At 48.4% G+C, this 26,911-nt stretch overlaps 1 protein-coding gene across 3 annotated transcripts; it reads left to right on the top strand.

The window, feature by feature from the left end:
- Positions 1-3,840: 3,840 nt before the first annotated feature.
- On the top strand, positions 3,841-26,108 carry LOC102568803 (C-type lectin domain family 2 member D). 3 transcript variants are annotated; one of them, XM_019495359.2, is made up of 8 exons: positions 3,841-4,007; positions 7,368-7,768; positions 9,843-9,865; positions 12,499-12,605; positions 13,236-13,343; positions 19,920-20,107; positions 22,153-22,253; positions 25,103-26,108. In XM_019495359.2, exons 2-8 carry the CDS (start codon positions 7,607-7,609, stop codon positions 25,257-25,259), a joined length of 846 nt encoding a protein of 281 aa, XP_019350904.1. In that variant the 5' UTR covers positions 3,841-4,007; positions 7,368-7,606; the 3' UTR covers positions 25,260-26,108. The 3 variants fall into 3 exon arrangements, with proteins under 3 accessions (XP_019350904.1, XP_006275529.2, XP_006275528.2); XM_006275467.4 differs by having other exon boundaries at positions 7,365-7,768; positions 25,106-26,108; XM_006275466.4 differs by having other exon boundaries at positions 7,365-7,768.
- The last annotated feature ends 803 nt before the right edge of the window (positions 26,109-26,911 follow it).

The following is a 26,911-nucleotide window of genomic DNA, read 5'->3' as shown; positions in this document are numbered from 1 at the left end:
TCCCTGTCACTGCATCATCTGTCATCATTTGTGTGTACTGTGGGTTTTTTTGCCTGTCTCTGTTTGCATGTGTGCATGCATGTGTGCACACTCTGCTTTTATTTCTGCCTGTCTCTGTGCGTGTACTGTGTTTGTTTCTACGTGTGTGTGGTTTCTGCCTGTCTCTGTGATTGTGCTGTGTTTTTCAGCCTCTGTGTATGTGTTTGTGCATGTGCATGTGACATGTTTTTTTCTGCCTGTGAGTGTGTCTCTGCTGTATTTCTTTCTGTTGTTTCTATGTGCTGTGTTTGTTTGTGCCCGGCTTTGTGCGTGCATGTGTGGTTTTTCTTTCTGCCTATGTGTGTGTGCATGTACACGCTGTGTTTCTTTCTGTCTCTGTGTGTTTGTGTGTGCTGTGTTTTGTTTCTGCTTGTCTGTGTGTGTTTCTGTATGTGTGCCGTGTCTGCTTTTTGCCTGTCTCTGTGTTTCTTTCTCCCTTTCTGTGGAGTGTGTGTCTGTGTGCTTTTCTTTTCTGCCTGTCTGTGTGTCTGTGTGCTGTTTTGTTTCTGCCTCTCTGCGTGTGTGCCTTTTTTTTTTTTTATGCCTGTCTCTGGGTGTGTGCATTTTTTTCTGCTTCTCTCTGTGTTTCTGCTGTGTTTCTTTTGCCTATCTGTGTGTGGATGTGTGTGTGTGCGTGCATGTGTGTGTGTGCACCGTGGCTTTTTTGCCTGTCTGTGTGCTGGCTTTTTTAGTGTGTGCTGTGTTTGTCTCTGCTTGCCTCTGTGTGTGTGTGTGTGTGTGTGTGTGTGTGTGTACCGTGTTTCATTCTCCCTGTCTGTATGTGTGCTGTGTTTCTTTCTGCCATTTCTGTGTGTGTGTGTGCACACCATGTCTGTTTCTGATGTCTGTTTCTGCTGATGTGTGTGTATGTGTGTGCTGTATTTCTTTTTGCCATTTCTGTGTGTGTGTGTGTGTGTGTGTGTGTGTGTGTGAGTTCCATATTTCTTTCTGCTTGTGTGTGTGCGTGCACCAAGTCTGTTTCTGCTGGGGTGTGTGTGCTGTGTTTTGTTTTTCTGTGTGTGACTATGCTGTGTTTTTCTACCTGCCTCTGTGTGTGTGTGTGTGTGTGTGTGTGTGTGTGTGTGCGCTGTGGGTTTGGGGGTTTTTGCATTTCGGTGTGTGTGCTGTGTTCCCTTCTACCTGTCTCTGTCTGCATGTGTGCATTGTGGGGTTTGGGGTTTTTTTGCGTGTGTGCGTGTGTGTGTGTGCGTGAGCACGCTGTGGAGTTTGTTTGTTTGTTTGTTTGCATTTTTGTGTGTGTGCTGTGGGGTTTTTTGGGTTTTTTTTGTATTTCTCTGTGTGTGCGTGCTGTGTTTCTTTCTGACTCTAGGTGGGTGGGTGGGTGGGTGGGTGCATGCAGTGTTTGTTTCTGCCTGTCTGTCTGTGTGTCTCTTTGTGTTCTGTGCTTATTTTGTGTGTTTGTTTCTGCCTGTCTCTGTATGTATACATGCAAGCTGTGGTTTGTTTCTTCGTGTGCGTGCGTGTGCGTGTATGCAGACATACTGGTTTCTTTCTGCCTCTGTATGTACGTGTGTGTGCTTGTTGTGCTTATTTTTATGTTTGTTTCTGCCTGTCTCTGTTCTTGGCTCTGTGTGTGTGTGTGTGTGTGTGTGTCTGTACATGAAAAGCCAACAGTCTCCCGGGTCATATAAACAGAATCACTTGCAAGTCAGTGGAAATGATCCTTCTGCTTTATACCCAAGGAAAAGTGTGTATCTGGGGCATGTGGTTTGCTAATAAATATGGTAGCCTGTTTTGCTTTGCTCAAATAGCTGCCCTGGATTAGCTGCAGACACATGGCAGCTATTCAAGTGTAATTCTACCCCTGTTTTGGCCCTACGGGTAATTCTACACCAAATTGAAGTGAGTTATGGTGGGGTAGGGAGGCATGCCAGGTATCTATTCCTGCTGTACACAGCTGTAAAGAGTGGTTGAATCTCAGTAGGCATGTTGTCTGCCCAATTCCTGAGCTCACAGCTTCTCTTTTTCACATTTCTGATGGTAGGGAATGACCAAGATTGGAGCCCCCCATGGTGTCAGGCCCTGTCTAGAGACTCCCTGCCTCAGTGAGTTTAAGATCAAAGTGAAAACAAATATAACTATTGGAATGCGTACTTGTTTCTTAGCACACGTGCTCACTCTCTCATATATATATATATGTGTGTGTGTGTATATATGTGTGTATATATATATATATATATATATATATATGTGTATATATATATATATATATTCCAATAGTTACATTTGTTTTCTATATATATATAAAAGAGAGAGAGAGTTAAAAACAACAAACTAGGCAAAAATAGTCAAAAGCTATTGTGTTATTAGTCTGGTAGTCATTATAGTTAAGTGTATGTCTCTTGTTCACAAAGCAAAATCTAGTCTTTGTGAACATCTTGGCAGTGCCTCCTGTTCTTCATTGCCAGTTTTTCCTACCCCTATATTCATATGGCCACACCTGAGTTAAGGTTTTTAACTAGTGTTACAAACAAGCTGGAGGGCTGTGGAATAGAAGAGAGATGTTTCCAAGAATGGTTGACAGGCAGCAGCATGGCAGAAGAAAGGATTGTTTGAATACTGAAATATCAAGGACATTAAAAAGGAAAAGGGGGAATTCACACCGGCAGAGTGGAGACAGATTAGCAGGAATTGTGGAAATGAGCATAAACCATGAAGTCAATGGACTCCCTCAGTGCTGCCTGGATAGACATGCTGCTGCCTCTCCCAGGCAGTTTGTTTTAAAGTTTGGGTGAAGCAGGAATCAAGAAGAAGCGGGGTGGGGGTGGTGACTGCACTGTGCTCCCCCAACCTCTGGGGGCATGTGGCATTCATGCTCTTGAAAAGATCTCAAAGCATCTTGGTTGAGAATTACAGAGAAGTGGGGCTGGAAGGGACCTCCAGAAGTCATATCTAGTCCAACCCCCTCCCTGAGGCAGGATCAGCCCTGTCCAAACCATCCCAGGCAAATGCAAAATCTAAATTGGGATGATTTGGACAGAGCTAATCCTGCCTCAAGCAGGGGGTTGGACTAGATCTGACTTCTGGAGGTCCCTTTGGGTGCTAGGTCAACGACCATCAACTCTGACACAACACAGACCTAATACCCAAAATTGCCACAGGTAAAGCAGGAGAACTGCAGTAGCCAATGTAGAGATCCCCGGTAGAGGGCCACAACCCCCCACTACAGAGGAAAGCAAAACCCCCACAAGTCCACACCAATCTCACCATGGGGTAAGCTTCCTTCCTGACCTCAAATATGGTGATCGGTCTGACCCTGAGTGGAGGGGCAAAACCCTCTAACAAGGAACCTCCTCCAGCTGTGGTCCCTGCAGTAGCATTGGCACAGCCCAGTCACCATCCCCAGCCTTGGCTACAGCCAACACCCACAGTGCCTGGGGGAAGACTTCAAAAACCCCTGACACAGAAAAGAGGAGATGGGGGCACCCAGCAAAGCCCAGGAGCCTGGGAAATCCCATGGTAGAAGGAATCATAATTCTCTAGACCAGTGGTGCTCAACCTCTTGTCCAGTTCTACCCCTGTCTATTTGCTACTACAAATGCAGGTATACCTACGGTGTGTGTATTTCATCTGGGTGGATCCGGCCCTTCAAACCTTTCTTGGTTCTCCCAAGCCATCTGTGGGGCAGTGAAATGCAGCAGGGCAACAGGAGGGACAGGTGTGGGGGGGCAGGGGGAGGGGATGCTGGCATGAAATGACCAGGAGCTGGGGGCCAGGCTGGAGCAGCTGCCAGTAGGGCCCCAGCGCCAAAAGGGACATTAATCATCCAGAGCCATCCAGCTATTTCAGTCGTCTCACGCAGGCCCCCTCCTCTTTCCTTCCAGACTCCCTCCTGACTACAAGTGTCTCGGACAGGATCCTCTCAGAGGGGCTGAGTGCGGGGGTCCCAGCTCCCCGGAGTGGGGCTGAGATTTGCCGTGGCTCTGGGATAGACCGTGACTTTCCAGGTACAGTAAGACTTTCCTGCTCTGATTTTCCGCCCCTGCAGACACAGTGAGACAGCAGACAGCCCAGGGAAAAGAAACACAGGGAGAGGTTAGGATATCCCCTCCCCAAGCCCTATATACAGCATTAGCTTGATCCCCAGCCAGACTGTGCAAAGCCTTTAATTTAAAGCTCTGTTGCTTTTTTCCAGTCTAACGTACCAGGAGCGATGCCAGTGAAGGGTTTCACAGCTTTTATCTGTAAGCAGCGGCTGGGTGTTGGAGGTTGGCACGAGTTACGGGAACAGTGGGACGCTGCTAGCTCTGTAGGGAGGTTTCCTTCCTTCTCTTACAGCTCTGCAGAGCTCCTTATTTGACCAAGAAATTGCTTGCTTGAAAAAAACCCACCCTGCCCGTTCACAAGGCACTTTGTTGATGCAGTCGCAGGCTATGGATAGAGGCATAGCCTTTGTGGGGCTGTGAGATCCCTTTTAAAGGTGCAGCAGGGTGCTATGCCATACTAGCCTTGCTAGGGGGTGGAAAGACCTCCATAGGATTCAGCAGAGAAACCCAGAGATTTTCCATAGGAATCCATGGTGTCTGATGGGCTGTGATCTTTCAAGTCTTTGCAGCAAAAGAATTGCTTTAGTATTTCTTTTCCAGAGTCAAAACATAAGTGAAAGCTAAGAGCTAGCTTTCTCCAAGGGAGGCCTTGAATCTAATCTAATGATTAACTGCTTTTGAAGCTATTTTTTCTTTAAATACGATACACTGGGTGTTGGCTGCAGCCCAGGCTGGGGTGAGGATTGGGCTGTGCCAATGCTCCTGCTGGGATTTAAAGCCAGGGGTTGCTGGCTAGAACAAAAATGATGAGACTCAACTCCCTGCCAGACATTCAGATTCAAGATGGATAGAAACCCACTATAAAGTGCAAGCTCTGTAGCTGATTGGACACTTTGATAGTGGGATCATTGCTTTGCATGTGTAGTTGGTCTAAATTTTATTGCGCAATTTGCCCATTCATTGCTTGATACTTGTGTGTCAGGGGTCATAGGGACCAGAACAAGGGACAGACTCAGCTCCAATGCTGGTGCTGTTCAGTTACTACAAAGAAAGATCTCTTTTTCTTTCTGCCTTTCAAAACAAGGTACATCTTATATCCCGGGGCATGTTGTTTGTAAGAAGATACAGTAAATTCCAGGCTGGTTTCTCTGCACGCGAATGTCACATGCAAATTGCTCCCCGCCCACCCGCGTCTCTCTTGCATCATATTGGATTCTCCTTGCCATATGTGTGTACCTCTCACCCAGGCAAGTATTCAAGATGGCAGGAAAGCTATATATAGTACAAAAATTCAGGGCACGTCAAGAGAGGCGATTGCAACATGGGTGGAGGTTGAACTCTTAGTCAGGCTCACGAAAACAAAACCACAGCAGTGCAAGCTTCAGCGTGGGCTGCAGAACCCCAATGTAGACATGCTCCAGCTGGTAACCTGGACCAGCACTACACACTGTTTTTCTAGCTCTAGCTCAAAATCTCCCATCATGTGCTCTCATATGACCCAGGCGTAAAAATGCCTGACAGTGAATTATTGGAGGCATTTCAAGACTCTTAAGGAGGCTAGATTGTTATGAATCTGAAATTAGCTACGCACATTTAGCTATAATGACCACAGAACTAATGATGCAAGATCTTTGGACTATTTTAACTGTTTTTCACCCAGTTTCTTGTGTTTCTTTTTAAATTTAATATATAATCTCGCAAATTATTATTGCTAGAATTGCATGTAATTTAGTGTAGTGGTTCTCAAGCTTTTTTGTACCAGGAACCATTTGTAAAATCAGTGGCTGGTTATGACCCAGCGCCCCATCACTCCTGAACTGTTGCAACCCATCCCCAGGCCCCAGACCCTCGTGTGTGGGGCCTGGGGGGCCCCAAGCAGCCCCTTGAAGGCTGGAACGCTGCCAGCCTGCAAGGGAAAAACCACAGTTTGCCACATTTTTCTCCTTTAAAGGAGAATCCATTTTTAAGGTTTGTTTGAGACCCTTTTGATATATTCTTGCGACACATGGGTTGAGAAATGCTCATCTGGTGCACACGCCAATAGTCATTTCTTTTGATTTTGATCTCAAACTGAATATTATAGCATATTAGTGATGCACGTTTCCTTTTAGCTGGAAAAAATGTGTTGTGTTCTACGCGATTATGCTACACACCCTCTGCCCTGACCTTTTTCTAAATCCTAGATCCATCCCCATGAACGCAGTTCACATTTTTCCCAAGTTAAAGAGGAACTAGAAGCTTTACAAATATGCTAGGGGGATAGGACTATAGTATCCGCTTTAAGATCAAAACAAAAACACATACAGCTAGTGGGATTTGTATCAATGTGCTCCATTATATATAAAGTTTAAAAAAACACGAGTTAGGCAAAAAGAGTCAAAAGATATAGTGTCACTAGTCCTTGAATCACTATAAGTAAATGCACATCTCTCATTCAGATTCACAAAATAAAATCTAGCCTTCCTGAGCATCTTGGTAGTGCCTCCAATACTTCAATCAGTTATTGCTACACCTGAGTTCATATGATCACACCTGAGTCAAGGTTTTTAGCTACAGCTGAAAACAGGCTGCAAGGCTGTGAAATAGGAGATAAACATTACAAAGAAAGGCTGCCAGGCAGGAACATTTCAGAAAGAAGGATGGTTTGGATAGTGAATCATCAAGACCATTAAAAATGAGAGATGGTCAGTAACACTGATGGAGTGGAGCGAGATTAGTAGGAATCAGGGAAATGATAAGAAGCCATGAAGTCTACAGAGTCATAAGAACATAAGAGCTGCCATGTACTGGGTCAGACCATAGGTCCGTCTTGCTCAGTCTCTTGTGTCACCGCAGCAGAGAGTGGTTGATGGAAGGAAGAGTGAACTCAGCATGACCAGGGCCTTTTCCCACTGTTCCTCCCCCACTTGCAGCCTCCAACATTTAATGTCTAGGAAGTTATGACTCAGCAGCTGTGTCCCTAACTCCCATGCTCAATAGTACTCCTTTCCTCCAAGGACACATCCAATCCCATTTTGAATCTGGCTAAACTGGCAGCTTCCACAAGCAGAAGAACAGAAATGCCACGGCTTCTCCCAGGCTGTTGGTTTAAAGTTAGGGTGCAGCAGGAATCAAAGGAGGTGGGGAGGTTGTGACTACACCACTGCACCCCACTGGGTCTGCCCCTAATTGCACCCCTTCCCCATACCAACTGCACAGTCCCAGATGAGAAGATTAACAGGTGTGTAGCCCACAAAAGTAGCACTTGGGGACTGGAGATGACCCAAACCCTTTTGGGCTGATAGAAGGGCCAGCTTCATACTCAGGTCTCTCCCACAGAAGCCAGGGAAGATGCTAGCTCTGAACGTTTCCAAGACAGCCACCCTTTCTGCACATGCCAAGAAGGCTGTTATCAGTGAAAAAGCAGACCCAGCTTTCATGTGGATCAGCCAAGGGAAGTCAATTTAGAAGATCAAGTCATCTACCTTGGGTTTAAAGACGTTTTCTAGGAGGGAACCCCCAGGTCAAACCATCAGCACCAGACGGGGGCAGGAGAACCCAACGGGCTTCCTTTGGAGGACATGAATTTGCAAGCGGACAGTGTGTGTAGGATACACAAGGCGGAGCTATCATTCTTCTGCGTGGAGGATCAAAGTCTCATTTGCAAGGTCTGTAGAACTGCCAGAGAGCACAAGTCGCACATGGTGATTCCCAGAGCGGAGGCTGAAGCCATGGGAAGCACGGTAGGGAATCACGGTCATTGCTGTTCCTTTTAAAATAGTGACTCATGGTGGGGTCCTGCTGGGCAAAACCCACAGCCAGAGATGGCCTCAGCCCCAGGTGAGATCAGAGTCCCTTTGTGACAGGCAGGACACAGACACAAAGTGAGAGCTAGCCTCTTCTCCAAAAGTTTGCAATCTAAAGCGAGCAGGGCTCTCCATAGGCAGATCTAGGATTTAGAAAAACAGGGTTCAGATAGTGTGGTGTCTCATCATCACATGCAACACACCTATTTTTCACCAGTTAAACAAAAACACAAAAAGCTTTACTCATATGCTAGGGGCCTAGGGACATATTTATTCAGTTTATGACTGAAGCTAACAGAAAATGGCATTGCAGAACAAAGCATAGCTCGAATAGTGGAACGTCAAGATGATTATAAAGGAGAGAGAGTCGTTAAGACCTGTGGAATGAAGAAGGGATCAGGTAGATTATAATGAGTCATTAAGTCAATTGACTCCATCAGCACGGCCCAACTAGAAATGCCACTGCCCCTCCCAGGCAGCTGGTTTTAACCTATGGGTGGAGCAGGAATCAACTAGGGGGTGCATTTGCACCACTGTACCCCCTCTGTATCCACCCCTTGGGCTGTCCAGCTTCTGAGTGGCCAGAGCTCCCACATACCCACAGGCTCCCACAGGCCTCCTCACCCTGTCCGCAGGGACAGAAGCAAGAGATAGAAACTGATGAGGCCCCCCCTGGAGTCCTGGGTCCAGTTTTGTGCCCTATACTTCAAGGAGGAGGTGGACAATAAATAACTCTAGTTCTTTCAGCCTTTCTACATTTGTCTTGTGTCCCAGGCCTCAAAGCATTTTTGTTTCTCTGTGCTGGATTCTTTCCAATCTGTCATAGATTTCATAGACGTTAGGGCTGGAAGGGACTGCGCAAGATCGTCGGGTCCAGCCCCCTGCCCAAAGGGCAGGAAGTCAGCTGGGGTTAAATGACCCCAGCAAGATAAGCATCAAAAAGCTTCTTGAAAGTATCCACAGTAGGTGTTTGCCCCACTTCTGGGGGGAGTCTATTCCAGACTCTGAAGACTCAGACATTAAGGAAGTTTTTTTCCTTACGTCCAGTCTAAACGGGCTTCCAGCAGTTTGTGACCATTGGACCTTGTCTTCCCTTGGGGTGCCCTGGTGAATAGAAGTTCTCCCAGATCCTGATGCACACTCAATGCACTTATAGGCTGCCACCAAGCCCCCCTCCAGGCTGAAGAGTCGCATGCTTCTCAGCCTCTCTTCATAAGGTCTGCTCTTCTGACCCCAGCTGACTTCCTGCTCTTCGGGCAGAAGGCTGGACCCAATGATCCCTTCCATCCCTAATGTCTATGAAATCTATGAAATCTATGACCGATTGGAAAGAATCCAGCACAGAGCAACAAAAATGATTTGAAGCCTGGGATACAAGACAAATGAGGAAAGGCTGAAAGAACTAGAGTTATTTATTCTGGAGAAGAGAAGACTGGGGTGGGGTGGGGAGTGGATTTACTACCACTCTTCAATGGGCAATGACAGAGAGGATGTAGATGGGCTCTTCTCTGCAGCTGTAGGGGATGGGACTAGGAGCAATGACCTCAAGCTGCAACAAGGGAAATTTCGGTTGGAGAAGAGGAAGAACTTCCTAACCATGAGGGTGGACAAGCACTGGAACAGACTGCCTTGAGATGTTGTGGACTCTCCATCTTTGGAAATGTCCAAGAGCAGGTTGGACAGACACTTGGCTGAGACAGTTTAGTCAGGAATGATCCTGCTTTGAGCAGAAGGCTGAACTAGATGATCTCTTGAGGTCCCCTCCGGCCCTGCCTACCTGCAAACAAGACCTAGTTCCTTAACTTTCTCACCAATTCTTACTATCCCCCATCTCTCCCTTTTTTTGGTATTGATTGAATCCCCTCTTATCCTGGCTGTCATAGCCATGCATAGACCCTGGACAAGATAAGTTATCCTAGTCCTCCAAAATCAGAAGACTCACTTGAGAATTTGACAAGGGAGATGCCATTTAGGGAATGCTGATTCTGTGTCTTTTTGTCTTCTCTCCTAGGTCACTGGAAACACATCAGTCAGGTATGTGGCCACATCTAATCTGTGCCCTCGTTATTCTGGGAAAGGACTTACAGAGACGATAAGAGTTCCCTCAGGTGCCTCCACCACCCTCAGCAATGTTCTAGCTCTTCTCCCTTTCCACCAGCTATAGCTTTCCAAAGGGCCTTTACAACCCCAGCCTTGGGCAGATCCTCAGTCCGCCCATGTCTGAACCCCAAAAAGCCTGTCTCTGCTCCCTTCTGCCCACTTTTCTTCCAGGAAATCCTACCCCTAGCACTCACAGGAGCTGTTGAATCAATGCCTCTGCTCCCATGCTAGGAACCTAGCCTACCTCTCAGCTCAGACCTTGGGCAGTCCCTATGCTGACCTGTAGCTCTCACTGTCACACAGAGGGAACTTAGTTGCTTCTTCCACTGAGCTTCAAGGAGAGAGAACTTGGCCAAACAGTGAAGAACATAAGAATTGCCATTTACTGGGTCAGTCTGTAGGTCCATCTTCATGGGTGGATCTAGGATCTAGAACAGGGGGGTGCACATATGTTAGCACACCATCACATATTTTTCTCCAGTTGAAGGGAAAGTAGGTTCTTTATTAATATGCTGGGGGTGGGGGGGAGCTACTGCTGCAGTATTCAGGATCCAGGATTTTGAAAAGGCAGATGAAAATGAAAAGGCAGATGAAAATGGTTCAGCATATCACCACATAGAACAGCTTTTTTCTCCAGTTAAAGAGAAACTAGAAGATTTACTAATCTGTTGGGGGATTAGTACTATATTATTTAGTGTAAGATCAAAGCAAAAACAAATATAACTACTGGAATGTGCGCTAGATTACTGTTTTTCACAGTGTATAGGTCAACACGGTGTATAAGTCAACCCCTAGCTTTCTGACTTGAAAAGTAAGAATTTTCATAGGCACTATGTATAAGTTGGGGCCTAGCTTGGCTGGCATGGCCCCATCCCCTGTAAGCAGTGCTGCTGGTGCCGCTTGCAGGGGATGGGGCTGTGCCAGCTGAGTGATAAGCCTGTCCCCTTCTCTGTCCCCATCCCTGTCCCTGTCTCCGTCCCCTGAGAGTGGTACATTCCCAGACGAGTGCCAAGCCCAGCCCTGTTCTTGTTCCCTGCTCCTGGCACTGAGCCTGGCACTACTCACAGGGGATGGGGATGGGGATAGGGATGAGGACGGGGCTGGACTCAGCGCTTGGCTGATGTGGTCCCATCCCCCGGGAATGGTGCTGCCTGGGCTGCACCAGCACTGCTAGCAGGGGATGGGGGCGCATCAGCCAAGTGCTGAGCCTGGCCCCATCCCTGTCCCCTGTGAACAGCACCAGGAGCAAGGGGTGGGGCCATGCCACCCGAGCACTGAGCCTGGCCGTATCTCCTGCAAGCAACACTGCTGAATGCTGAGCCCAGAGCCACTTGCAGGGGATGGGGTTGGGCTGGGCACTTGGGTGGTGCAGCCCCATCCCCTGTAAGCCTGGCGCTGCTCACAGGGGATGGGGATGTGGCCGGGCTCAGTGTTCGGCTGGTGCAGCCCCATCCTCTATGAGCAGCGCTGGTGCAGCCCAGGCAGCACCACTTATAGGGGATGGGGATGGAGATGGGGATGGGGATGGGCTTGGTTGGGCTTGGCGCTCAGCTGGTGTCACCCCACCCACTGCGAGTGGCACTGGTATGATCCAGGCAGTGCTGCTCACAGGGGATAGGGCCATGCCAGCTGAGCAGCAAACCCAGCCGAGACCTGCCCCATGCCCGATTTTTTTATGTGGCATCGTGTATAGGTCAAGTTAAATTTTTAGGACCCAAAAATTGGGCTTTGAAACCTGATTTATACAGTGTGAAATACGATCATTTTCAATAATTTTCTAGATTATGTATAAAGTTTAAAAAGAAACATAAAAAACTAAGTGAAAAATAGTCCAAAGCTATTGCCTTCTTGAATGTCTTGACTGTGCTTCTAGTACTTCAATCTTGGTTTCTACACCTGAGATCATATGACCACACCTGAGTTAATGTTTTTAGCTAGAGCTACAAACAGTTTGTGGGGCTCTGAAATAGAAGAGACATTACCAGGAATGGGTAAGAGACAGCAACATTGCAGAAGGTAGGATAGTTTGAATAGTGGAAGATCAAGATCAATGAGAAGGAGAGAGGGATGTTCGCACCTGTAGGGTGAAGAAAAATTAGCAGGAATAAAGTAGATGACAATGAGCCATGAAATCAATACTGCTGACCTTCCAGGCAATTGGTTTTAAATGTTGGGTGAAGCAGGAATCAAAGGTGGGTGTGCAACTGCACAACTGCACCCCCCTGAATCCAGCCTTTGGCCAGTCTCCTGCGTCACACAGGGTCAAACAGCAGATGCTGAAAGGGAGCATGAACTGGGTCTGGTCAGGGTTTTTTTCCACATTGTTGCTCTCTCACTTGCAGCCTCCAGCATTTAAGGTCTGGGGAGTCGGTTCTAACAAGATCAGCATCTTGTCTTTGAGGTCCAAGACCCAACTGGAGACGCAGCCATTAGTGCCTTCCAATGCCGTGGCCATACTGACAACTTCCCTATCCGGAATAGCCAGCCCCACACTCCCTCCTTTCCCTCCTTTCACCTTTGGGAGGAGTCTAGGGGTGGATGAACCACTGTCCTTTATTTAATGGCAGGGAGAAGACCTTTCCAAGGCCAGGGTCATCTTCTGCTGTGGACAGCCATCTGAGTATTGTTGAGCTGGCCAAGGAGGCTGTGGATGAGGACACAGCCATGCTCAAAGGTAAGAGAAAACCGTCCTGTGGGGTTTGGGCACCTAGAATACAGTGATGCAGTGCGGCGGGAGATGTCTCCACCCCCTTGAAAATACCATGGTGAGATGTCCAAACAGCCTCATATCTACCTCTCAACCAGCAACTTCATATCAGGAGACTTCAAAGCACTTCACAAAGGTATGGGGCAGTGTGGCTAAATCCTTTTTTTTCCAAGTGGGGAAACTGAAGCACAGGGAAGAAAAAGCAGCTTTTCTGAAGTCACCTAGAAGATTTGGGAATGGGCCCTGCTCTCCCCAGTCCAGGGCTCCATCCCTGAGGCCCTACTGTGTCCTCTTCTATCCCAGGGGTGATAGACCACGAGGGGTTTTCCATCAGGAACGCTGCATTCCTCCCATTTCTTTGACCAGCATCATGTCCGCCTGACACCCCACACACATGTGAAAACCCTGGAGGGTAGTTTTAGGGAGGGGTTAAGGAGCCCAGATGCCCTGAAGTTTAAAGGGGGCCTTGTTCTTCAATGAGTCACATCCCCTTCAGATGCCTCACACCCTACATCTCTCGTCACTTCGTTGGGCGAACAGGTGGGACTTTATACCCAAAGAATGCTAATGCTTGTTTATTCCTTCCACCCACTTCAGAGAACAACCCATCTGGCTTCAAGATGCAGCGGTTTCTGGTATGGACCATCCTGATCATCTTCCTCATTGCTATTGGTGGACTGGGCGCGACTATATTTGTTTTTACGAGTGAGTGAGTCAGGATCTGGGCCAGGCCCATCTCTAAAACTTCTCTACCCAGTTTCATCTTCCCTGATTTGTCTCTCCTCTTCCTTAAAAGTACAACCTACTTCCTGATCTCTTAAAGCTTTGCCAAAGGATTGAATACCCCTCACATCTTTCTAGCTAGAGATGCCCCTCAAATGTGTCTTTGAATAGCATGCACACAGACAGGCAAATCTAGGATTTTGAAAAGTGGGGTGCAGATCATCCAATCATAGAGAAGTCAGGCTGGAAGGGACCTCCAGAGGTCACATCTAGTCCATCCCCCTGCTTAAGTCAGGATCAACCCTGTCCAACCTGTTCAAGTGTGATATTATTCAGATCCAGGCAAAACTAAGTACAACTTTATTAGAATGTGCACTAATTAGTTAGATAATATAATACATTTAAAAACCACAACAAACTAGGCAAAAATAGTCAAAGTATTTTGTGTCATTAGTCCTGTAGTCATTGTACTTAAATGCACGTTGCTAATTTCAGATTTGTAACACAAAATCCAGCCTTGTTGAGCATCTGGGCAGTGCTTCCAACTCTTCACTGCTACTAATTTTTTCACCTGAGTTAAAATTGTCAGCCTGGAGTGCTATATGAGTAAATCTCCTCATTTCTCTTAGGTTAGAGAAAATTATCATGCTGATGTACCCCACCATCTGCATGCCCCTTTTCAAAATCCTAGATCCACATATGGTCCAGTTAAACTGATGCCAGCTTACACTGGGTTTCAGTGTTGACCCACCTACATTTCTCCTGCTGCTAAGAAAAAACCTGAGGTTGAAAAATCTTGCTGGTACCTCCAGGCAAGACAGGAAACCTGGGTGGATCTAGACTATAGAAAGGGTGGGTGCAGACGGGGTGGCACATCATCGCATAGAACACAACCCATTTTCTCCAGTGAAGAGGAAACCTGATGCTGTACTAATATGTGAGGGGGCCAGCGCTATAGTATTCTGTTTAAAATCAAAGCAAAAACAAATATCATTTCATAGATTTCATAGACATTAGGGGCTGGAAGGGACCTCGTGAGATCAACAAGTCCAACCTCCCTGCTATTGGCAGGAAATCCGCGGGGATCAAACGATCCCAGCAAGAAAAATATCCAAACGCCTTATGAATAAGTCCAGAGTAGGTGCTTACACCACTTCCAGGGGGAATCTGTTCCAAACCCAGGACACTTGGACTTTGAAGAAGTTTTTCCTTATGTTCAATCTAAATCGCCCTTCTAGGAGTCTGTGGCCGTTGGACCTTGTTATTCGCTGGGGAGCCCTAGTGAACAACTGTTCTCCCAGATCCTGATGCACACCCCTTATGTACTTATAGGCTGCCACCAAGTCCCCTCTGAATCTTCTCTTCTCTAGGCTGAAGAGTCCCAAGTCCCTCGCCTCTCCTTGTAAGGTTTGCTCTCTTAATCTTTGATCATATGGATGGCTCTCCTCTGGACTGTCTTGAGCTGATCCACATACCTCCTGAACTAGGGGCCCAAAAGTGGACACAGTACTCCAGTGGCGGCCCACCAAGGCCAAGTAGTGTGGGAGGATGATGAACCTGGTTTTGCTAGAGATGCATTAATGCATGCATGCTAGAGTTTGGTTTGCTTTGCTGGCCACAGCATTGCATTGCTGGCTCATGTTCATCTTGTGGTCAATCAAGACCCCCAAGTCCCTTTCGGTCATGGTGCTAGTGAGCATAGCACTGCTGAGCCTATAAGTATGATGCTAGTTGTTCCTCCCAAGGTGGAGCACCCTGCACTTCTCTACGTTAAATGCCATCAGGTTATGGTTCACCCACCTTACGAGTATGTCCCAGTAGGCTTGTATCCCCAGCCTGTCTTCTAGTGTCATAGTTTCATAGTAGCTAGGGTCAGGAGGGACCTGAACAGATCATCTGGCCTGACCCCCTGCCACAGGCAGGAATGAATGCTGGGTTCACAAGACCCCAGACAGGTGATTGTCTAACCTGTTTTTGAATTTGCCCAAGGTAGGGGCGAGGACCACTTCCCTGGGAAGTTGGTTCCAGATTCTGGCCACCCTAACTGTAAAAAATTGCCTCCTGATTTCTAACCTAAACCTTTTCTCCATCAGCTTACTACCACTGTTCCTCATCACCCCAGGTGGTGCTGGGAAGAAAAGGACTCATCTTATTTGCTGTTGATCTCCCCTGATGAGTTTGTAGGCAGCCACCAGGTCCCCCCTCAGCCTCCTCTTGCTGAGGCTGAACAGGTTCAGGTCCCTCAGTCTCTCCTCGTAGGGCCTGTCCTGCTGCCCTCTCACCAAGCGGGTGGCCCTCCTCTGAACCCTCTCCAGGCTGGCCACATCCCTTTTGAAGTGCGGTGCCCAGTACTAGATGCAGTACTCCAACTGCAGGCTGACCAAAGTCGCATAGAGGGGGAGTATCACCTCTCTGGACTGGCTTGAGATGCACCTTTGGATGCATGACAAGGTATGGCTGGCCTTGCTGGCTGCAGTCTGGCATTGGCGGCTCATGTTCATCTCGGAGTCAATAATGACTCCAAGATCCCTTTCCGCCTCTGTGCTTTCAAGAAGGAAACTCCCCATCCTGTATGTATGCTGTGGATTCCTTCTCCCAAGGTGCAGCACCCTGCATTTGTCTACGTTGAACCCCATCCTATTCTCGTCTGCCCACTTCTGTAGTCTAAATCTAGTTGCAGCCTCTCTCTCCCTTCAAGCGTGTCCACCTCGCCCCACATCTTAGTGTCATCAGCAAATTTAGACAGTGTGCTTTCCACCCCCTCGTCCAAGTTGCTGATGAAGATGTTAAACAGTGTGGGCCCGAGGACTGAGCCCTAGGGTACCCCACTGCTCACATCTCACCAGGTTGAGTACAACCCGTCCACCACTACTCTCTGGGTGCGCCCCATCAGCCAATTTTTTACCCATCCAACTGTGCAGGCATCAATGCCACAGTCGCTTAATTTATTCATGAGGATGGGGTGAGAGAGAGTGTCAAAGGCCTTCTTAAAGTCTAGAAAGACTACATCCACGGTGACACCATCATCCAAGGATTTAGTTACTTGGTCATAAAAGGCAACTAGGTTGGTCAGGCAGAACCTGCCTTTGGTGAACCCATGCTGATTGCCCCTGAGCATGATCTCCCCTGCAGGCCCACCACAGATGTGCTCCTTGATGATTCTCTCCAAGATCTTCCTGAGCACCGAGGTGAGGCTTACAGGCCTGTAGTTACTTAGGTCCTCCTTTCTCCTCTTCTTGAAAATTGGGACCACGTTAGCCAGTTTCCAATCCCCCGGCACCTGGCCAGATGACCTTGAATGCTCATACAGCCGGGCCAAGGGCTCCATGTTGACCCCTGCCAGCTCCCTAAACACCCTTGGGTGGAGGGCATCTGGACCTGCAGATTTTAAAATGTCCAGCCCTTCCAGAAGATCCCTAACTACATCTGTGCTGACTGAAGGCCTGACAGAGCTATCCCTGAGATTGTCCCTACCTCTGGTAGGTGGGATGTCCCGGTCCCTGTTCAAGAAAACAGAGGCAAAGAAACTGTTAAAAATATCAGCTTTCTTGTCTGGCACAGCCACAAGATTACTGTTTGCGTCTTGCAGGGGCCCTACATTGCCTGGTGCCGTCTTCTTGCTCCCAATGTATTTGAAAAAGGACTTTTTGTTGTACTTAATCCTGGACGCTAGCCTGAGCTCCATCTCTGCCTTGGCCTTCCTAATAGCCCTCCTACCCTCCCGGGCCGAGGAGGAGTACTCCTCCTTGGTGATAGCTCCTCCCTTCCACTGGTTGTACGCCCCCCTTTTAGTCCTCAGGCATTGCTGAATGCCCTTGCTGAGCCAAGGGGGTTTCTGAGCACTCTTACCCACCTTGCTTCTTTCAGGGACTGTTATCTTTTGGGCCTGGAGGATCGCCCCCTTAAAGTACAACCATCCCTCATGGACTCCCATTTCCTCTACCTTCTGGGCCCTCAGTGCCTCCCCCACTAGTTTCCAAAGCTCATTGAAGTTGGCCCTTCTGAAGTCAAGGGCTTTAGTCTTGTTATAAGCCCCTGACACTCTGTGCTGGATAGTGAATTCCAGCAGGTGATGGTCGCTATTTCCCAGGTGGTCAAGGACCTGCAGTCCCCTCACCAAGTCATCCCCCGTGGCCAGGACCAGATCCAGCACGGCATTACCCCTAGTGGGGCTGTGTGGCCCAAGAGTGGCAGGTGGGTAGGGCAGGGCCACTGCGCGCAAAGGGGGCAATAGTGGCTCCCCCTAGTGTGGCCACCTTTCCCCATAGTTTAGTGTTGTCCGCAAACTTTACCAGTCCACATCTGACACCCAAATCCAGATCATTAATTTAGATTTTGAAGAGTGCTGGCCTGAGAACTGAGCCCTGAGGGACTCCACTGGTCACCCTGAGCCACGATGATTTGTTCCCATCAACTAGTACTCACTGGGTCCGACCCCAGAGCCAGTTCCCCAGCCATTGGACTGTGAGAGGGTCGAGGCCACAGTTCCCCAGCTTAAACATGAGGACATTATGGGAGACCAAGTCAAGGGCTTTCTTGAAATCCAGGTATATAACATCAACCTCGTCTCCCTTATTGAGGCAATGCATCACCTGGCCATAGAAGGTGATGAGGTTGGTCAGGCAAGACCTTCCAGTGACAAAGCCATGTTGACTGGCATTCAGAAAGTTGCCTTCCTTTAACTTGATGCTGATGGATCCCTTGATGATTTTCTCCAGGATCTTTCCAGGGATGGACATCAGGCTGATTGGCCTGTAGTTCCCTGGATCTTCCTTCTCTCCTTTTTTTGAAAATTGGGACCACGTTGGCTCTTTTCCAGCCTTCCAGCACTTCACCCAGCTGCCACAAGTTCTCAAATATCTTTACCATAGGGCATGCTATGATGTCCGCCAGCTCCTTCAAGACTCTCGGGTACATTCCATCTGGGCCTGCGGACTTATGGACATCTAGCCTTTCGAGGTGTTCCCTCACCTGATCTATGCCAATTGTGGGCCCATCTCCTACTCCCTTGTGCTTTTAGGGTTGAGTTCTTAAGGAATAACCATTCCTTGTGGACTCCTCTACCCAATCTATTAGTGCCTGACTGACCAGTCTCCTGAGTTTGTCAAAGTCAGCCTTCCCAAAGTTGAGGATTTCTGTTTTACTCAGGAATTTGCCTGCCCTGTGTTGAATGGAGAAGGTGATCTGTTCATGGTCATTGTCACCAAGCTTCCCCTTGATCCTCAGATTGCTCACCAGGTCATCCCCTTTGGCCAGAACCAGATTCAGCAATGCCTGTCCCATAGTCAGCCCGTAGACCTCCTGTTTTAGCTAAAAGTCATCCATGCAGGTGAGAAAGCTATGTGACCGGCCAGATTTGGCCGTGTGCTCTTCTCAGAGGATGTCGAGGAAGTTGAAGTCCCCCATGACAATCGTGCATTGGGAGTGTGTGGCCTCAGCTAGTTCTCTATTGAATTCACGACCCACTTCATGGAATGTGAACTAGTTTGGAATGTGAACTAGATTATATATAGTCCTAACCATGAACACCTCATGCCTCCCAAGGCTGGAGGGGCACAGCAGCCATGCGCAGGTGGTGGCAGCAGTGAGCAGGGACTGCCTGCAGGCAGCCACGGTGATGTCAGCTGTGAGGGCAGGCCGAGCGGGGACTGCACACAAGCAGCCGCAGCAGTGTCAGCGGCGAAGGGGGGGAGGGGGTGGTGAGCTCTGAGTGGTGATTGGCGACCGCCTGCAGATGCCGTCGGCAGCGTCAGTAGCAACCAATCTCAGGACGGTGCGCGACCAATTTCAGGGGGTGCATGTGCACTCGTGTGCACCCCCATGCATCACCAGTGATCCTAACAATTTACACTGTATATAAAGCTTAAGAGAAAATACAACAAACAAGACAAAAAATAGTCAAAGAAGTCCAAAGATATCATGTCATTTATCCTGTAGTCATGGTTAAATGGACATCTCTTATTAAGATTCACAAAATAAACTCTACCCTTCTTGAGTGTCTTGACAATGCCTTCAATTTTCACTGTCAGACAGCTCTACTTCTGAGCTCATATGACCACCACTGAGTGAAGGTTTTTAGCTAGAGCTACAGTCTGCAGGGCTGTGAAATAGAAGAGAGACTTTACCAGAAAGCAAAATTGCAGAAGAAAGACTAGTTTGAATAGTGGAAGATTGAGGGCATTGAAAAGGAGAGAGGGTTGTTCACACCTGTGGAGTGGAGAGAGATTAGCAGGAATCAGGGAAATGACAATGAGCCATGAAGCCAGTGAACTCCCTCAGCAGTGCATGAATAGAAAGGCTGATGCTTCTCCCAAGCAGTTGGTTTTAAAGTTTGGGTGAAGTAGGAGTCAAAGAGGGGTGCGAATGCACAACTTGCACCCCTCTTGTGCAAGAACCATCCCAGGCTCCAGAAGAACAGGCTGATGAAGCCTGGAAAAGAGACAGAGGGCAGACCAACTGGTCCAGCCCCTGGGGAAGGCAGGCTTCTCTGTCCCCTGTGATGATGGGAGCAAGGGGCCGACACACAATACACTTAATGCTGCACTTTCTCCTTCTCAGGAGCATCAGGGACCAATGAGCCAGCTGACCAGAGGCCTTCCATAGTCCCCTGCTGCCCCCCAGGCTGGATTGCATCCCTGGGGAACTGCTACTACCTCTCTGAGGAGGAAAAGAGCTGGGACCTCAGCCAAGACCACTGCTTCTCCCACGGTGCCTCCTTGGCGGTGGCCAGTAGCTTGGAAGCTCTGGTGAGAGGATGCCATTAATTCTATGCCCATGCAACAGGATGGGGTGGGAGTAAGAGAGGCCATGGATGGGCATGAGAGGGTCCCACAGCCTTCTGGGCATGTAGACAATAGTGGGGGCCCTTCCAAGATCTGCCTGTGCCCAAAGCCCCATTCCTCCCCTAGCCAGCTGGATCCCAGTCCAGGATCTCCCATGAAGTGCCCCTCCCTGAGACAGAAGACTGCAAAGCATCTTGGGAAACATGGTGGACCCAAGTGAGCTAGGCCTATGAAGAGTAGGTGGAATGATGCCCCCAAACGATGCCCCCAAGTGAGACCCTAGCGACAGCACTGGCCACCCCAAAAATTCAGGGAGCCCCAGATCTCAGGAGGTTGAGTTAAAACTTATCTATCTATCTATCTATCTATCTATCTATCTATCTATCTATCTATCTACACAATTATTTTTAATAACCGCAGCCTTCAGACCCAATGGCTGAGCTCTAAGCTATCGAATACCTTGGATCAGGGGTTTGTAACCTTTTTTAACAAGTGTAGCCCTTCTGGTGGCAGTGGCTGGACACTGGGGGCAGGGGCAGTGCTTGCATGTGGGAGTGGGGCCTCACACATGGAGGGGAAGGGGGCTTGTACACAGCGGCTACCACCGCCACCCACCGCCCCGTGCTGCCACCACCACCCACTGCCCCATAATGCCACTGCTACTCATTGCCTCGTGCTGCTGCTGCGCCCTACTTTCCTATGGCTAGTTGCATATGGGGATTTGCGGGTAACTAATGGGCCTCGTGCCCAGCGAATCACGCACTGCCTGTTAGCAGCCCACAGAGCTGCTGGCCAGGCAGCACCTATGCAGCCCACAGGGGGCGCTGCCCCCCCCAGTCCTGCTCCTAGGAGGCGGTGGTGTGGGGTGGTGGGTGGCGGTGGCAGCTGCCGTGTGCAACCCCTCTGCCCCACATCTGTCCACAGAGGGGTGCCACTGCCCTTGCCCCCCCTCCCTGCTCCATCCCTGCCTGCCTGCACATACCCCCTATCACCTTTCTAAGTACCCCTAGGGGTACACGTACCCCTGGTTGACAACCCCTGCTTTGGATGGTTGGTTGTCTTCCCCCAATTACTCTTACGACATAAAAGAGCTTAATTTCTGCAAGTCCTGGTAGATCACAGGCTCAGTATGAGTCTGCAGTGGGATGTAGCCACACAAAAGACAAATGTAGTTTTGGGCTGCATCAATAGGAGCATTAGGTACAAGACACAGGAGATGATAGGTCCTCTCCTCTTGACCCTGGTCTGACCTCATCTAGAGGATTGTATGCAGTTTTGGGCTCCACATTTTAAAAAGGACTTGGGAAAATCAGAGAGGATCTAGACAAAAAAGATCAAGGGCTTGGAAGGCAAGTCATATGAGAGGAGGCTGACTGATTTGGACATGTTCAGCTGGTGGAAAAGGTGCTTAGGAGTAGATGTGAGAGCAATCCTCAAATACTTGAATCTGGCTAAACTCTCACCTTCCACAACATCTGGGGACAGACAGCAAGTCCCACACTGTATTGACCCACTGGGTGAAAAAGAGCTTCAGCATATTCGTTTTCAATGTTTTCCCTACTACTTTCACATCGGGACCTCTAGTTGTATTGGGAGAGACAGCCAAGAATAAATCCCTATTGACTTGCTCTTTGCCATTTAGTATTTGGTAAAACCTTCTCATGTCCTCCTCAAGCACCTCTTTTCTAGACTGCATGGGCCTGGCCTCTTTAGTCTCTCCTCATAGGGAAGCCCCTCCATGCCACTCATACTTGTCGTCCTTCTCTGGACCTTCCCTAGTTCTCCTGCATCCTTTTTGAGGTGCGGGGTCCAGAACTGAGTCAGTATTTCTTCCGTCCACAGCCTGGCGAAGCTTCAAAGAGGGCTGTGACTGTCCACACCTGATGGCACCCCTGCACACCTCTCATGGCACTAATAAGTCAAATCCTATGGCTGAGTCAACCTAGATTTAGGAGTGTGGGGAGATGGATGGGTGTGACATATTGTTCTCTTTGGCTTCCAATCCGCAGGCCGCCGTGCACCGGGCAGGCGCCTCCAATCACTGGATTGGACTCCGAAGGGATCCAGGCCAATCATGGAGATGGGTGAACGGCGCTGAATTCAACCACTCGTAAGTCCCTTTCCACCATCCTTTCTGAGGACATTGAGAGAGGCTCATCTCAATTCCTGGGCACCTGGGAGAAGTATTGTGGGAAGGCACTGAAGGAATGGCTTAATCTGCCTTTTCGTGGCCACGTGGGTATGGTACCTGCCTAACTTGAAAACCTCCATTAAAAGCTTGAGCCCACAGCCCCGGGAGAATGTTACTGAGGGCACAGGACACACGTTCACTCCAGAGTACTATATTTTCTAGTAGAGCAGTCACCCCCAGACAAGACCCATGCCTTGTTTTTGCTAGGAAACACAGAAGGTAGGGAAAAAGGAAAGTTAGTCAGGGTTCCCTTTCCCTCAGCCAGTTCACAGGCTGCTTCAGGCACCAGCTCCAGTGTTAACCCTCTTATGACTGTTAAAGAATTGGCAGCACCTTTTGTCCACTCAGCCAAAAACTTCTGCTAATTCTTCAGTACACAGGTTGCTCAAGCTTTTGGCCCCATGGACCAGGTGAGTGGTATGGGGCCCATCTGCAGGCTAGACCTGGCCCTGGGACCTGGTGGCATTGCCCCTCTTCTCCACCCCCACCCCCCCTGCAGTGTGTCAGGATTGGGTCCCATGGGCCTGGTGCTACCGCTTTATGCCCCTATGTGCTAGGATTGGGTCACAGGGGCCTGGCACCATCCCCAAGCACCAGGATTGGATCCCAGAGGCCTGGTACCAGTCTCTCATAACCCCCATGTGCTAGGATTGGATCATAGGGGCCTGGCACCACCCCCACGCACCAGGATTGGGCCCTAGGGGTCTGGTGCCAGCTTCTCTCAGCCACAGGATTAAGCCCTGTGGCCCAGTACCACCCCTGCCCAGCCCTGTCTGCTAGGATTGGGTGCCAGATCCAGCTTGCAGGACTTGGGGCTCCCCATGGGTGCAGAGATTGGGCAGAAGGGAAGCAATGCTACCGATCCCCCACCACCAAATTTCTGGACCCATGGGAAGCCCTATGGGCCAGACAACATGATGTCATGGACTGAATCTGACACATGGGCTGGAGGTTGAGCACTACTGTCTTAGTGACTGGAAGACTTAACACTGAACTTTACCCCTCTGCTTGCCAGGCCACAGAGCAGTGATGGTAATTTTAGCAGCCATGAGAGCACAGCGTCTCCATGTTTCTAGTCCACTGAAGGAAAATTAGCTTCCTCATTTGAAACATACGCCCCCAATTTTGGAGGACCGATTTTGGAGGGGGAAACATGCATGTGGTATGTGAGAACATGCAGTAAATATAGGGCAGAGTAGATTCTGGAGACGCTCCATGTATTCTGGAGGTTAAGAGGAACACTTAGCACTTCCCTGGCATGAAGTTACTTTGGAGAAAGTCAGAGGTAAATACATGACAGAGAGAGTTACCCTGGTATAACAGGGCAGATCCTGGGGGACGCAGTTGTACACATGCGCGACCCTTTCATTCCTGCTCCACTCGAAGTTTAAAACCAACTGCCTGGGAGAGGTAGTGGCATTTCTGTTCAGGCAGTGGTGAGACAGCCCATTGGCTTCATGGCTTATTATCATCTCCCCAATTCCTGCTAATTTCTCTTCCACAGGTGTGAACGATCCTCTCTTCTTTTTAATGGACTTGATCTTCCACTATTCAAACTATCCTTTCTTCTGCAGTGTTGCTGTCTGTCAGCCTTTTTTGGGAATGTCTCTCTTCTATTTCACAGCCCTGCTGACTCTTTGTAGCTCTAGCTGGTATACAGGGATGTATTTGGTAGCCGCGTTGTTCTAAGACAAAAAGAAATGCAAAACTCTACAACTGTTGGTTCAGCGATAATACCTTTTATGAGACCAACTAAAAATTCGATCTAAAAAAATTATCTTTTTCTGCAAGCTTTCAGGCACACTTGCCGTTCCTCAGGATCAGGGAAAATTAAAGCTGGTATACATCTCAGTCAGGGCCCATCGGGGTGGTCTTCTAGGTTAGCCATGTGCTCCATGGAAACTTGTTCTTGCCACCTAGTGGCCATCTTCTGTAAATGCAGGTGGTTTGGGGAAACCATACCACGTGCTTCCAAAAAGACACACACTTTGTTTTTGACAGGCAAAGTGAAGGGGAAAAAAAGATGTTTTCATAGTAGAGCAGTGACAGAGCTAAAATGTCGGCAAGACTGTAGAACAGGAGAAGGGAGACCAGGAGCAGCTAGCAGGCAGTGATGTTGCCAGATGAAAGATTAGCTTGATTAGTGGAACATCAAGACCATTTTAAAAGGAGAGATGATCATCAACACCTGTGGAGTGAAGAACAATGAGCCATGAATTCAATCAACTCCCTCCACTACCAGAGTAGAAATGCCCTCTTTCTGCTGGGTAGTTTTTTGGGGAGTGGGAATCAAAGCAGTGTGCTTCCACTATGGACAGAAAAATCAGCTTTCCCAATTAAGACATACATCCCAATTTGATGGGGGAGCTGGTTTTGAGGGAAAGGTATGTGTGTGTGTGTGTATGTGTGTGGTATGCAAAACACACAGTAAATTTAAAGCAGAGTCAAATCCAAGGTAAATTGTTCTGAAGTAAATAAATCATGTGTCTACACAACCCAATTCCCCCTACAAGGATCCAAAGAACATGGCTTTGACTCTAACATCTTCCAGTTTAAAACCCCCAGGGTCTTGATCTGAAAATATCAAAGACGTGGGAGTATCCCCACTGCCCACAGGAACCTGTTCTAAGGACTGTGTTCATCTGATCTGAGCAGGTCTGGGTTGAAACCAACCCACCTCCCACCACCAAGCCACCTATTTCTGCCCCACCTTTCCTCTGCAGCCCTATGGTGGAGCCTGGAAATAACTGCTCTCTTGCTCTCCACAGCAGCTTTGAAGTGCATGGAGGGGGGTCCTGTGCCTACCTCACTGCCAGCGGTGTGGACAGCGCGAAGTGTAGCACCGAGAGGAGGTGGGTCTGTGGAAAAGTTGTGGAGCCAGCTAGAAGACAGACGGACCCTAACGAAAGGGCCCTGAGATACTAGGAGGACCTCCACACTTAAGCCTGGGCCCCAGAAACAACTCAGTGGAGTCAGACGCTCCTCACTGCTTGGTGACCCCAGTGCAAAGCTCTGTAGTGTACTACGCAAGACACTTTGCTCCCTCTAGCCATCCCAATCAAGAAGGCTTCACAGCTCCTCATCTATCCATCGCCTGCAGGGCTACAAGACAAGCCAGGACCCTGCTGAGAGATTCCCACCTTCTCCAAGGTACTGATGAGTTAGAACCAGTCATCAGTGTGATTCTCTGGAACAAGGACCTCAGTGGGTCCCCAAGGACTTCCCTGGTTTAGTATTTCTGGCTTCACATTGCAATGCAAAGCAATAAAACTCCAGAGGAGAAGCTGGTTTGTGAGGAATAGGCATGTCTGTCCTTCTACATGGCTTTTCTTTCCTGCAAGAGATGCTTCCTGCCCCTTGGCTGGCATTTGCCAAAGAACAGCAGGTTGGGAAGGAAGTGAAGCATGCCTGGAGGAAGACACTAACAATGGGCAGAAATATTTTCCCAGTAAATGCTTTCCAGGGCAGGCCTGCATGACTTTGTTGTCCTATCTAACCTACATCCCCCAAGACAGGGACCCAATGAAGCTGAAGACTCCACAGTGGTGGCATCTCACAGGACCTGTATCTCCTCTTCTTCCTTTCTAAATCACACTTCATGGGCCAGACTATATTTCCTACCAGGCCCAGATTCTCCTTTCTCAGCAGCCATTGCTTCCTTGAAGTTAAGAGTCCAGCTACTCCCAAGGAGGAGGACAGTAGCCCTCACACCCCAACAGCCCCTCTCATGGAGTACCACAGCAGCATTTCCAAATTAAAAGCAATATACTGGTTTCCAGGTATGTGGGTTTTTGTCAACTAAAACTCCATAATTTCCCACCAAAATCAGAGTTTTCAGGAAAAAAAAAATATATATATATATGGAAAAAAACCAAACATGCAGTTTAGACGTTAAGTATCCCCACGGGTGACTAAGATTTTCAAGAGTGGGGGTGCAGATGGTGCAATACATCAACACATATAACACAACATCATTTTTTCTCCAGCTAAAGAGAAACTAGAAGATTTAATATGCTAAGGGCCAGCACTATATTATTCGGCTTAAGATTGAGGCAAAACTTTATTCGAATGTATTTATTGGAATAAATATAACTTAATTGGAACTGCGTTAACTTGCTAGATTATATATAAAGCTTAAAAATCCTGAATAGTGAAACCATTTTGTGCCGTTTGTCCTGTAGTCATTCTTTCACCATACACATAAGCACATGGCTTATTTCAGATTCATAACACAAAATCTAGCCTTCTTGAGCATCTGGACACTGCATCCAACACTTTGCTGCTACTTATTCCCTCACCTGAGTTCAGATTGCCACCCCTGAATTAAGGTTTTTAGCTAGAGCTACAAACAGGCTGCAGGGTTGTGAAATGGTAGAGAAACATTGCCAGGAATGGCTAACACAGGGCAACATAGCAGAAGAAAGGATAGTTTGAATAGTGGAATATCAGGTTCATTAAAAAAGAGAGAGGGGCATTCATACCTGCAGAGTGAAGAGAGATTAGCAGGAATTAGGGAAATGAAAAAGAGCCATGACGTCAACAGACACCCTTGCTGCCACCTGGATAGACATGCCACT

This window comes from Alligator mississippiensis, chromosome 11, assembly GCF_030867095.1.
Source record: "Alligator mississippiensis isolate rAllMis1 chromosome 11, rAllMis1, whole genome shotgun sequence".
Classification (NCBI taxonomy): Eukaryota; Metazoa; Chordata; order Crocodylia; family Alligatoridae; genus Alligator; species Alligator mississippiensis.
The sequence above is the reverse complement of the archived record's forward strand: the minus strand, read 5'-3'. Positions and strand labels throughout refer to the sequence as shown.